This window comes from Meriones unguiculatus, chromosome 14 (genome assembly GCF_030254825.1).
Source record: "Meriones unguiculatus strain TT.TT164.6M chromosome 14, Bangor_MerUng_6.1, whole genome shotgun sequence".
Lineage (NCBI taxonomy): Eukaryota > Metazoa > Chordata > Mammalia > Rodentia > Muridae > Meriones > Meriones unguiculatus.
In genome coordinates this window covers 55,598,343-55,611,540 of record NC_083361.1, presented here as the reverse complement: position 1 = coordinate 55,611,540, position 13,198 = coordinate 55,598,343, and the positions used below count along the sequence as shown (strand labels likewise).

The following is a 13,198-nucleotide window of genomic DNA, read 5'->3' as shown; positions in this document are numbered from 1 at the left end:
TCCATGTCACTCTGGGGCCCAAGTTTACAGTCAACATATTCAGAGACCGTTCCATTTCCTGCTATCTGCCTGCTGAAACTAGCAACTAAAAACAAAACAAAACAACAACAACAACAACAAAAAAAAACCCAACAACTGACCACCGGGGTCCCTGGAAGCTGAGTCTGTTGGCCATGCCGGCTGAGGAGCCCGAGGCTGAGGTCTGCTCAGACAGGCAGCTGCAGCATATGGGGCGGGGGCGGCCTAGGCTCCCTGGTCTGTGTGATGCCACAGTCCCAGCAAATGCGGTGGGGAAATAAGCTGGGGTGTGTTGACTGGGCAGCCACCAGGGGAACAGGCGGGGCGCTAACATACTGGTAAGGAGCATGTCCCAGGGAGGCTGCACACAGGAACCAGAGGATTCCTGGGCTCCGGAAAGAGGCTAGGGAAGAGAACACTCTGCCACCTGGAACAGAATCTATTTTGTGGGGGACGTTCAATGGTGATTGAAAGTTTCCGGCTACTGAAAAGGAGATGAGATCACGGGATCTGCATTTCCTAACAGGAGCTCTGCAAACCTCGGTTTAAGAAGTACCAATTCATGTCTCTTACCCATTAACCTTCCCAGCAGCTCTTGGAACTACTTTTCTCATGTAGAACATGGAAGCACAGGGAGGTTAGGTAACTTGCCAAGAGACATTCAGCTTTAAAGCTGTAGCAGTGAGAGCCGAACTCAGTAGACCACCCCACACCCTCCAAGCCCCACACCCTGGGCATATCATCTTCAGGTGAAGGTGACAGAGGCAGTGTTTGTCTTCCAGCATCACTGGAGGTTTGGGGATTGCATATGCTCATACATATTTGGTTTGAGGAATCAGTGTGAGCTGGGGGAAATTTCAGGACAAAAAAAAATTTTTTTTTTTTTTTTTTTTTTTTTGACGGGCCAGAGTCCTCTAACAAAGAATGAGTTGAGGATGCCCATGGAACAGCAGGGTGCCTCTGCCAGCCTCTCCTCTGTTCTGAGTGTTTCCTGGCAGGGGGCTGAGGACAGAGCACTACTGTTCTCGGGAAACTCAAAGTTTGGAGGAGAGACAGACAACAGAGTGCTTCATATGCTCCATGATAGAGGCACATGCGTGCCTTGGCTGTGTAAATGGGGGATGACACAGACAGCTAACTGGAGACCATTTCCTGGACAAAAGACCATGAATTTAGCTATGGCAGCTGGGAAAAGCAGCAGCTTGCAGGAGAGTGTGGCAAACCCAGAGCTGGGGTCCCGCTCCTGACTTTCGGAGGCCACAGTGTCAAGGGTGTCAAGAAGATCTCCTCAGGCAGGAAGGTAAGGGAACAAGTGGAAGGTGACGGCTATCTTTTCCTACAGGTCTGGCTTAGGGAAATAGGGTGAGAGATGGACTGAAGTCACAGGAAGGAGGTAGAGGGTGACAGTCACTGTGACTGGGATAGAGGACTCTGAGGCACTCACTGCTGTTGGTGAATAGGAAACAGCAACATGAGCAAGACTTCTCCTTGAAGCCACACGCCACCCATAACCATGCCTGGACCCTTGCTGGAACCCATGTGTCATCCACAGACCAGAGAACCTGGGCATTGGCTCTCTCTTCTCAGCAACTCTCACTTACCCTGCTGTTCTGCATTCACCCACTGGCCTTCCTTCTCAGCTCAAGGCTAGGGCTGCAAGCCTAGATGTCAGGGCTTGGCCTTTCTTGCAAGGTGGCCATCTTGACTGTCTAGTATATTTGCTGTCTAGCCTGTTTCTCTGTCGTCAAGGAATGGCCCCCTTCCCTCAGCTTCCCTTGAGAATATGTTTTCTCTCTAGTCATAGGGGACTATGTCCAGTTCTGGGTTTGGCCTGGATCCCTTTTACTATAGAGAAAATTACCGTCCTCCCTAGGCTTTGTCCAAAGCCTGACCTGTCACCACATGGGAAGAGCCTCTGAAAGAGGCAGACACTGTTTCCTCTGATATCATTTGAAACTCCTGGACCCAAGAGTACCTGAAGCTGAAGCCCAGAAGCCCAGTGACTAAGGACATGATGCTTGTCACTTGTGTCTTTAGGAGGCTATCTTGTAAAAACACTAGTCATGGTAAGGGCAGAACAGACGAAGGAAGAAAACTACTCATGGGTTCCTCAGGGTCACCTCAGCTATTCACAACATGAGCTCCACAGCCCTGACACTCCATGAGCCCACACTTCTGGGCCACTGTTTCCATCACACGGCAGCCTCCTGCACAGGTGGCTCTTTCCTACCAGCTTTGTGTGCACACCCCCTGGTCCCTTTTATAAGATGTTTCAAGTGACTTACTAAATCATGAGCTCAAAATCACTGGCCTGGCCCAAGCCCAGAGTCTGACATCTGGGAGGGAAGGGTTGGAAAGGGCTGGGAGAATACACCTAGAGGAGAGAAAAATCACACTTAGGGGCGTGGCGCGGTTACTATCTTAAGCTGCTCGGTTCCAGGGGGGCCAGGGTGGAATTGGTAACTGTGATGGGCAGGATGGAGGTGGAGCCAACGGTGGCTCTAGCAGCAGAGCCTTCTGCTCATCTGAGGAGGGTCCTCGGAACAGTGGTGTTTCTATTTTCTGCCGTGATTCCCAGATCAGGCAGAATTTGAAGCAACAGCTTCCGGAGGTGTGGGGATGACTTCTAACTCTTCTGACTCAGGTGGGAGTCACCTAGCTAGATACAAGATTTCTAAGTTCCCGTGTTCTATGTTAAAAAAAAAATCAGAATTTAGCACTTGACGTTCCTTTCAAAAGAGTGAAACTTCAGTCCCAGGGTCTGTTGGGATGTGGAGGTCATTTTTGACAGCAAAGAGGTAGCTTCCATGTGTGATTCGATGTCCTGGAGCTGTCACTTCTTGTCCTCTTAGGTCTCAGCAGGAGTGGCTTTCCTCCCTTCTGTGAATGACCCCCCTCGGCAGGGTTTGCGGAAGAGAGTTGCTCCTCCACACGAGAGCCTGTCCGGAGGCTGAGGCACATGACATGCCCATTTTCTTAAGGAAGCTGCTGTCCCCTCACCTCTCAGGCATAAAACTCTCTTAGTCTGTAAGGATGTCAAGACCAATCAGTCTGCAGTCTACTACACTAGGATTTGGGGACTCAGAGAAGAACTCAACAAGATCATCAAAACGATCATGCATGCTTTGATTTACAGGCAAATAACAGCTCAGGGCAGAGAGAACGGGATTCCTCCAGCAGCCTGATTCCATCTGCAAGATCTGAGATTCAGGTTTGTTGAGAACATTCTTCAAGCTGCTTCTGCCTGGGTCAGGGGCTGCAATGTTTTAAACCATGATCCAAAAATGAGGGTGCCCGCTTTGTCGACTCTTTGAGCAGCTAGACAGGCTTTTTACAGGGTACCAGGGAAAGAGAGTCACATTTTTCTTGACCACTATGACAGAACAAGACCTCTGCGTAGGCCAGAATTTAACTCCCACCATTTTCAGCTCTGACATGGATATCTGCCCACCATCTTGGGACTTCTAGGCACTGTTAAGAGCAGATAGGAAGTGTTCCATGGAGCGAGGAGGGGCACTCTGTCAGAGCTGGCCACACAGGGAGGCAGGCTCTCCCCTGCCTACTTGCTCTCCCTGGCTCAGAGGGGTGCAAAAGGCCAGTGGGTTCTTTTCAGTTCTTCCCACTCCAGAGTCAACTGGAAGACCTGACCCACAGTCAACCCACTTCTATTCCTGGCACTGTGTCAGCCTCTTTCTTTATTTCCACTAGGAGTTCAGCCAGCTCTGTTCTTAGCCATGGATACAAACTGTAGAGGCATTTCCTGTTCCAGGTGGTTTTGAGCAGAAAGCCAGCCAGCGTGGGCTGAAGGTAGGCGGGGGTGAAATTCTTGAGGAACTGCTCCCAGCAAATGTGAGAGTAATTCAGAATTAAATGGGGTCGACTTCCAAAGCACCCAGCCCCGAGTGGAAGCACGGCCCGTTGGAGCTGACTGTAGAAACATAGCAAGCAAGTGTGGCCCTCCTTCAGGCTTGCTCCTGCCTATGGGTCGGAGCCTGGGACACTGGGATTATGAATCTGGGGGTAAGATAAGGGGACTAAAGCTGGCTCCAAGCTCCTGTGGAGGCATGACACTGCTTCTGGGGAGCCAAGTCATTCAGACATTTAAACTGATCCTCTTGGGATACAGACTGGCAACGCACAGAATAACGTGTGTATTAGTCAACCTCTGCTCCTGATTAGATTGCACTGGCAATTCTAAGAGGCTCCAGACTGCAATGGATTCAGGTGGAGTGAGGAACAGGGCAGGCATGCAAATAAGCCCCCCTGGGGCTTTTGCTTTGCCATCTGCGAATCCAGCCTAGCGGATACTCTGTGGTGTATTGGGATGTGGGGGTTCAGGTCTCTCTCTGCACTGTCCGGTGACTGGGAACCACAAACATGGGTGCTAGTACTCTCCTTTACATATGTGCCTTTCGGCTTCTGCAGGAGAGCTTACAGGGCAGACTGTGACAACAATCCTGTGATGTGGGCTCCAGGGAGGGGTCCCTTTGTAGTCTAGGGCTTAGGTATTGAAGATCTGTTGATTCTGGGAGTGTCTTCTGTCATACTTACTCTCTGCGGAAGAGCAGAAAGGAAGTTTTGCTATCTCCCAGGTACTCCGGAATGGGACTGGCTAGATGGGTGCTGAGGCATCTTGGGAGCTCAAGGACTTACCTGCGGAGCACCTGTTAGTGCTTTATGGAAGCACTGTCTGGGGCACTCAGAGCTGGGCCAGCTTTTAAACTACTGGGTTCATAGTTTTGTAAGTAAGGGTGAAAGCCGACCCTGGGCTCTTGTGGAGCCTCACTGCTGTGCCCTTGGAAACAGAGACACGAGTCCCTGGCAAAATGATACATTCTTAGAGCACCCGTTGGGCAGGGTGAATTTGGGGAGTGACACTGGGTGGCAAGACTTTCCAAGTCAACACTGCAGAAGTTGACCCATTTTCCTCAGGTGTGTGGAAAGGGGCAGGATCTCCGGGAATTTAGCAGAAGGCTGCCACTCTGGGAAAGCCGCCCAAAGCAGCACCAGGCTCCTTTTAGGAAGCCTTCATAAGCACTGTTCTGTGTGGTGGGAGAGCTGGGGCAGCTGGGGAGGAGCATGCTAGGCTGGGCTGGGACATCGCCCACGCCTCTTCCAGAGGTGGACGTGCAGTGTACCCTGGAGCGTCTCCTCCTCAGGAAGGACAACAGCGCTATCAAAGGCTCTGTAACAGCACCTTCCTCATTATCTAAGGCTCTAGGTAGTAGCCCTGTAGTGTTGATTACTGCATTCTTGCTGGAGAGTTATTCTGTCTCTTTAGAGTTAACTCAAGTTGCGACCATTTTTAAGAAAGGCAGGGATACTCTTGTGTAATCTAAAAAAGGCAGGAATGTGGTCAAAGACATGATTTCTTTTCCTATCAGTATTAAAAGTTTGAATAAAGTGGTTTCATGGGAAATTTTGATTTTCCCCAAATACGTAGAAGTTAAACCCTTCCACCCACTCTCAGACACCTTCCAACACAGTCTGAGAGAGGGAACCCTGAGGAAGAGATCAGCCATATCTAGTTTGAAATTTAATTGATGCAAGCACCATGGGGTTTAGGCTGACTAAAGGATATAAATGACAGCATTTCTGTGCTGTTGAACCAAGAGAAGAGCAGCTCCTGAGTATTTTCTTCCTGAAGCCTATGGAAACAACACTCATGGGTTCAATGCAATGCTGCTGCTTTCAGCGGCTCAAGGACTAGGCTGATCTTTTCTGAGGGTTAACAGCAAGACTGGAATTGCTCAGAGGGTCTCCTTTAGTTATGATGGTTTTCACTGAATCAATTCTCAGCAAAGGGCAATGAGCACCAGTCAGGACGCAATCCAACCTTCTAGAGATCTGTAGAGGTTTGTGCTCAAAGTCAGCCAGTCGGTTACTATAAAGCTGGGCGTCAAGAGCTTAGGGAAGACCAGGGCTGTTTGTATCTTCAGTCAGCTTAGGACCATTGCTCTTTCCTCGGCAACAGGCACCTCCAGTGCCCTTGGCAGTCTGCAGTGGCTTGCTGAAGGATGCACCATGGGCCTATGCTGCCTGAGCTAACTGCCCCAGACCCCCTAGTACTGATTTTTGGGAAACACACTCCCCCAATACCTCATGGATTCTTCCACATTTTTGTTTTCCAACCCATCTAAGAGTGGTGGATCTGACCGACTCTACCCTACCCCCGAAAATACCCTGGGTCTTGCTGCCTGCCAAAAGTGCTGTTCTGATCCATTTTGGGTACTTAGGGTATTACAATGAAGGCAGAGGTACACCTGGGAGAAGATATATGGGGAGTGCAGGCATGCAGAAAACCGGGAGAAAGACGGTAGCAGAGCTACTAGCCTCTGGTCATCAGAATCAACTCTCAGAGCAGCAACTTTGAGTGAAGAGTTTTGTTTTACCCAGGAAACTCTGAGCAGGCTTGTCTTCTACCACACGGATCCTCCTCGCTCCGGCTGGAATGACAGCAGCTTCGATATAACCTGTGGCGACAGATAACACGTAACTGAAGCTCCCTGGGTCACAGGCCCATTTAAACTGCCTAGCCACGCCCCCTGTGATGAGAGGACAGAGACTGCAGGCTGACACAGCCCGAGAAACCATGCACCAACTCACATGGAGTTCTTTCTTCTAAGACCACAATATCTGGCCACTCAGTTGCTAGAGCGTTCCATTGGTAGGTACTCTATACTGAGTTGCCATGCCCTCTCTTAAACATGTATTTTGAAACCCCAAAACTCAGTCTCTCTACATAGGGCAATGTGTCCCAGTCAGGATTGAACCCAAACCTACAGAGCTATGGAGGTGTTTGTGTGGGTGCTTGAGTTGTGACCTCATTTGGAAATTCATTGCACACACATTTAGCTAAGATGAAGTTATACTGGACACAGGAGGGCCTTAATCTGATAGGACAGACAACCTTTATATTAAAAGTGAGGTCTACTTGTTTCTTGCTTGTGGGGGTACCCATGTCACACTGCATACATGGATGTCAAGGGGGAAACTTGGGAAAGTAATTTCTCTCTTTCCACCCTGGTGGGTTCTAAGGATCAAACTCATGTCATTAGGCTTCGTGGCAAGCTCCCATATCTGCTGAGCCATCTCACCAGCCTGAAATACCTTTTAAGGGGGAGGGATTTGCACACAGGTATGCCACAGGTAAATGCCATTGAGAATGTGGCGGTGGATACTGGAGTGAATTTTCTGTAAGGTAAAGAGTACCAGAGCGCTCACCACCAGAAGCCTCACCACCAAAAGCCAGAGGAGGAGAACAGACCAACCCCGCCCACACATATATCTCAGACTTCCTGTCTCCAGGCTAAGAACTGGAAGTTTCCATGTTCTTGCCACCGAGCCAGTGGCACTTGGGTACAGCCACCTGAAATCATCATGAGCATGTGGTAAGAAGTGCTGTGGTCTCACTCCTCTTTTGGAAGTTCCTTCATGCACTGTGGCATCTTGACTTTCCTCTGACCGTCCACAGGATCATAAAAAGCAAAGAGATTCACGCTACAATGAAACCATCAGCTTCCCTGTCATGCACCTCCTGCCTCCGCTGCCCTGTTGGTTTCTGTGGCTTGTGGCATGCACTTTTGCCTGCTTGCTTGGCTGTTTCCATGTAGAATGGGAGCTCCGAATGCTCTGTCTGTGCATGGTGCTGGGAGTGGGTAGTTAGGGACCTGCCAGGGTGAAAATGCCTGGAGGCTGGCAGGGAGCGAGTCAGGGGATGATACCTTACTGGGGAAACTGTGGCAGTAAGTGGCCCAGATGTGGTTGTGGGATTCTGAAGCGCAGACTGGTAATCCCATACCTGTGTTTAGGTTTGAGACAGGGTGTCATGCATTTGTCGTAGCCTCTGTGAGGATGCTGTGGGTCCCAAATGTGATCACTGAAGTAGTAGAGTAGTAGAAGAGTATTTTTAAAGTACATTTAAAAATACTTAGAGATTTCTAGGTCCATCTACAGGGAAGCTAGAAAATATCTGGAGGGGTTTATTTACATATTGATTTCTCATTATATATATATACATGCCCTTTTATCGTAAACATAGTGCTCAGTAATTGAAACAAGCTAATCAACCTAAAAACTAAAATTGACTTATAGCACATCACCCCCTCCAAACATACACACAATATCAAAAGAAAGAAGGAAGGAAATATTTTAGTGCTTTCTCAGACTTTCAACATGCCTTAGGGCATTTAAATGCACACACATTGTTTTCTGTTATTCTGATGCTACCCATGCTTTCAAGGTAAAAGTACTTAAAACAGCCATAAGCTGCATAAACATTTTTGTAAAGTTAAGCAAGCACCGTGTTTATGAAGTAACAAGAACACCATTTGGCAAGGTACTGATCCACACATTGCCTGAACCAGTGATTCTCAACCCGTGAGTCACAGCCCCTTTGGTAAAACCTCTGTCTCCAAAAACATTTACATTATTATTCATAACAGCAGCAAAATTATAGCTATGAAATGGCAATGAAATAATTTTATGGTTGGGGGTCACGGCAACATGAGGAACTGTGTCAAAGGGTCACAGCATCAGGAAGGTTGAGAACCACTAAACCAAACCCTGCTGGTATAAAATAGTCTGCATTAGAGATGATGCTATATCATGGATAAATACACACATAAAGTTTCAATAAGATATCAGCAAATCCAGTTGAGCAACATCTAAGAAGCAATATATATAAAATATGATCCAATCTGATTTACTTCAGAGATGTAAGGAAATCACCCATATTGATAAATAAAATTTACATAATTTTCTCAATAGAAACAAAGATTGGTTGGTAGATTCAACCAAGAGTACAAAGAGCAAATCCTCAGCATGGTAAAGTTTATCTAAAAAACAAGAAACAAAAAACAAACAAAAAACCTTATAGTTAACAACGTAACTAATTTTAGAATACTGAGTGATTTCCCCGTTAGGATCAGGAATTTTAAAAAGCACATTTTTTTTGTGCTTTTCCTAGTCAACAGTATATTGGGGGTTCTTAAGCAATTGGGCAAAAATAAAAAACTAAATATATAAATACATAAAGGACATAAACATAGGAGCAAAAAAAATGTAAGATTATCTCCATTTTCACATAACATTGAATGCACAGCAAACCCCATGGTATAAACTAAGGTAACTATTAGAAGAGATTGCAAGATGCAGCATTGACTATAAAAATCAGCTGCATTGGAAGACACAGGAAAGTGTGCATGTACCACTCAAAAACAATGAAATATTTCTGAGTAAATTTAAGGCACCATCTATAAGTCCTTCACACTAAAGGCTATGGCACCTTGTTGAGACATAGTAAGGAAGATCTAAGTAAATTAAAAGATAGATGTTTACAGATCAGAAGGGTTTTATTTTGTGGGGGGCTTGATCCAGGAGCTCATGTATGCGAGGCAAGTAGGCTACCACCAAGTTCCAGCCAAAGCACTGGAAGACTGAATAACAGAAGGGAAGATACCAAGTAATCTGTAGATTTAAGGTAATAACTATCAATGTCCCCCAAAGATTTGTTTTTCCAAACATTACAAGTTGATTTTAAAATTCATATGGAAATGTAAGGGACTCACAAGAGTCAAAACAATATTTCAAATGAAGTTGGAGAACTCATGCTTTCTGATTTCCAAACATTTTAGCTAACTGCAATAATCAAAACAATGTGGTATTGGCGTGAGGACAGATAATTCTATCAATGAATTATGATGGAGAGTCCAGAAATAAATCATTTGTTGCTTATTTAAAGCGAAAATGCCAAGAATACTTAATGGGGGAAGAACACTCTTCAGCAAACAGCATTGGAATAATTGGCTATCTTCTGCCTCAGGCCATGCCCTCCAACAAAACCCAACTAACTCAAGCTAGATCACAGACCTAAAGGTCAGAGGTAAAACTACAACTCTCTGAGGGCAAGGTAGAAATGAAGCTCGGTATCCTAGGACTAGGCAGCAGTGTGATGCTATAGAAACAAAAGGAAGAGAAATCTTGGATCCTATCAAAGCTTAAGAGTTTGTCATTCTCCAACATGAACAGTGTGAAAAGGGAGTTCATAATGCTGGGATGAAATAGCTGTTAGTCACTTACCTCATCAAGAATCTGCGTTCAGAATACATCAATGATACAACTCAATAAGAAAGCAAACATCCCAGCTTATGATAAGCAAATATTTCAATAGACATTTCTTGAAAAAAAAAAAAGATACAGACATGGACATTTTACGCTGTGGTGGTTTAATTAGGTATGGCCCCCACAGACTCAGGTGTTTGAATGCTTGGCCCATACAGAATGGCACTGCTAGGAGGTGTGGCCTTGCTGGAGTAAGTGTGGCCTTGTTGGAGGGGATGTGTCACTGTGGGGGTGGGCTTTGAGGTCTCCTAGGCTTAAGCTCCACCCAGGGTAGAATTCCAGTCTCCTCCTGGCTGGCTGCAGAAGGTAGTCTCCTCATAGCTGCCTTTGGATCAAGACGTAGAACTCTCAGCTCCTTCTCCAGCGCCATGACTGCCTGCATGCTGCCATGCATCCCGCCATGATGATAATGGACTGAACCTCTGAAACTGTAAGCCAGCCCCAATTAAACGTCCTTTATAAGAGTTGCCTTGGTCTTGGTGTCTCTTCACAGCAATGAAACCCTAACTAAGACATATACGTTCATATGCCATGTGTCACGGATCCTTAAGGAAGCCCAAATAGAGAGGATGATGAGGTACCACCTCATACACACCATACCTGCCGCATCCAAAGGCAGAACAGAAGCCCTGGTGCACAAGTAGAGCGGGTGGAATCTGGATTCACTGCTAGTTAGGATACACAGTGTCGCAGCCACCTGGGGAAAGTTTGGTAGTTTCTCAAGAATTGGGGCCGGGAATTATTCTGGGACCCAATTCTATCCCTAGGAACACATTACACACCAAGGAAATGAAAACATGTGTTTGCATAATAACTTACAAAATCTCATACCATTGTTCCACCATCAACAAAAATAAAACCCCAAACCTGATGAATGTGTTGTAATGTAATGTAGCTAAACAATGCAGTAGTATTTGACAAGAAAAAAATAAATAAAAAGCAAAGAAATGTTGTATGCTGCGGCGAAGCAGGACTTTGAAAACACAGTGCTAAGTAAAAGAAGCCGCCCACAGCACCGCCTGCTCATGACGTTGTTCAGAATCGACAACTATAGCAATAAGATCAACAGTCACCTAAGGTTGGGGTAGGAGGGGGACCTGGAAGGACGGCTAAGTGGTTTCCTCTGAGAATGCCTGCTTTCTTTTTAAAAGGGGGGAAGGGGAGGAGGTGCAAATAAAAACACTACCCAAACCACTCCTCGACAGCACCTCCTCTCACCCCTTTTAGAGCTACCATTAGATTTTATAACACAGATATTTATTAGAGAAATCTGTTCCCTTCTGGGGAATTTGAGGAATTATTGGATAGTGGGCATACACAATAGTTAAGTGTCAAAGATGAAAATTCTTTAGGGCCAAAGTGATGAAATCTGTCCCCCCCATCCTCCAAATTACCATTTAAACCAGAATCCACACGCTTGGGAACAAGAAGAGCTTGTGCTGCTGAACTGTATTGGGGTGTGTGTGTGTGTTGGGGGGAGTAGCTGCCATGGGACGGGGTCTTCTTTTTCTGTTTTGTGACTAGTAGCTTGGCATTAGCATCATTTGCCTGATAATGCTTCTGAGGCAGTGTGTGAAGCTGCCTAGGTCTTGATTAGTTGATTGTTTCCCGAATTCCAGAGCAAGGGACATTTGCAGCCAGGCATGGTCACTACGCTATTTTTAAATCTAACTTTGGCATAAGTTGCAACCCAGAAAGGACATCTGCTTTCTGTCTCTTCCTGTACCTCTCATGGGGTGGGGATACTCATCAACAGTGGCAGGCTCAGGGCAGATGTGCAAACCAAGCCATGTGTGGTGGCCGCTCCCAGCAGGGAGTGGCAGTGGTCTGTGGGCTCTGCTAATCTTCCTTTCTATTACTACTTCCTCTGTTCTTTACTGTTTTCCTATCATCCATCCATCTATCTATCTATCTATCTATCTATCTATCTATCTATCTATCTATCTATCTATCTATCTATCTTAGCCTTGGCTGTCTTGGAACTTGCTATGTAGACCAAGGCTGACTTTGAACTCACAGAGATTAGAGATCCACCTGTCTCTGGCTCCTGAGTGCTAGGATTAAGGGCCTATGCCACTATGCCCATTTAGTTTCTCTCTTTTCAATATAGAAGGAACCAACGAAAGAGAAAGACCCTGAACGAAAGGAAGGCTTCTGCTTCTCACTCTTCTCTAGCCAGTTCTGACCCAGAGCTCAAAACCTACTCTAGCTGGTAGGAAGAGTGACCAGGAAGGGAGAGAGTTCCTTAACAAAGTCCCAAAGCGTCTTGTCCCTCAGGCCAGATGTGTCATGACTTAGTCACAGATAGCACATAGACTGCAACAAAAGGAAAGAATCACTCTGAAAATGCAGAAGATAAATTCACATTTTAGGCCAAGGAGCAAGTTTTCACCTTTGAGTAATTTCCCATTATAGTTTCATTCACCAAGCAAGAGGGATTGGTTAAAGGGAAACATTTTAGTGTCATGAAGAAGCCACAGGAGAAACCAAGCTTTTGCCATTGTTCTAGGACACACACCATTCTTGCCTCAAGTGACAGACTTAGGAACGGAGACCTTAAGTCTATCTTTACTTGCCAGTTAATATTACAAGGCTTGGGTGTTATTCTTGTGCAATTATGTTTACCTGAATTTTCCAAGTGGTTTTCCTTCTAGAAGATTTGGGTTTATAGTTTTGTGGTTAAGCAGTATTGACTATTTTGGGAAAACCATCACTGAGATGTTAGAATCTGATCGTATACTGGGATTCTTTTCTATGTGGTATCTAATGTATGGGAAAATTTTTGTTAAATAAATCCCAAGATATTCAGAAAGGATTTTGCCAAGTTTCAGCTTTTCTCTGTTGACAAAAGTTGTTTATGAGAATTCAGACTCAAGCTGCGACCCCAGCACAGAACAAGATTCAAAGTTCAAAGTCCAGTTCCTGCTGAAAGTGGATGGCTTCCTCAGTACCACCAGGTGGAAAACTGTGCTGTGAAATATTCCGACTTGGGGACCATCCGTGTTACTATGTTTCTTGGTAAAGGTGGTTCTTTATTATAGCTGAAAAGATCTCATTG

At 46.0% G+C, this 13,198-nt stretch overlaps 1 protein-coding gene across 2 annotated transcripts in view; it reads right to left on the bottom strand.

The window, feature by feature from the left end:
- Adamts17 (ADAM metallopeptidase with thrombospondin type 1 motif 17) overlaps positions 1 to 13,198 on the bottom strand; it is a 299,178-nt gene that overhangs the window by 74,981 nt on the left and 210,999 nt on the right. For both annotated transcript variants that reach the window (XM_060367298.1, XM_060367300.1), the window contains one exon: positions 6,411 to 6,491. In XM_060367298.1, the coding sequence (XP_060223281.1) occupies positions 6,411 to 6,491 (81 nt within the window). The remainder of the gene's footprint in view (positions 1 to 6,410; positions 6,492 to 13,198) is intronic.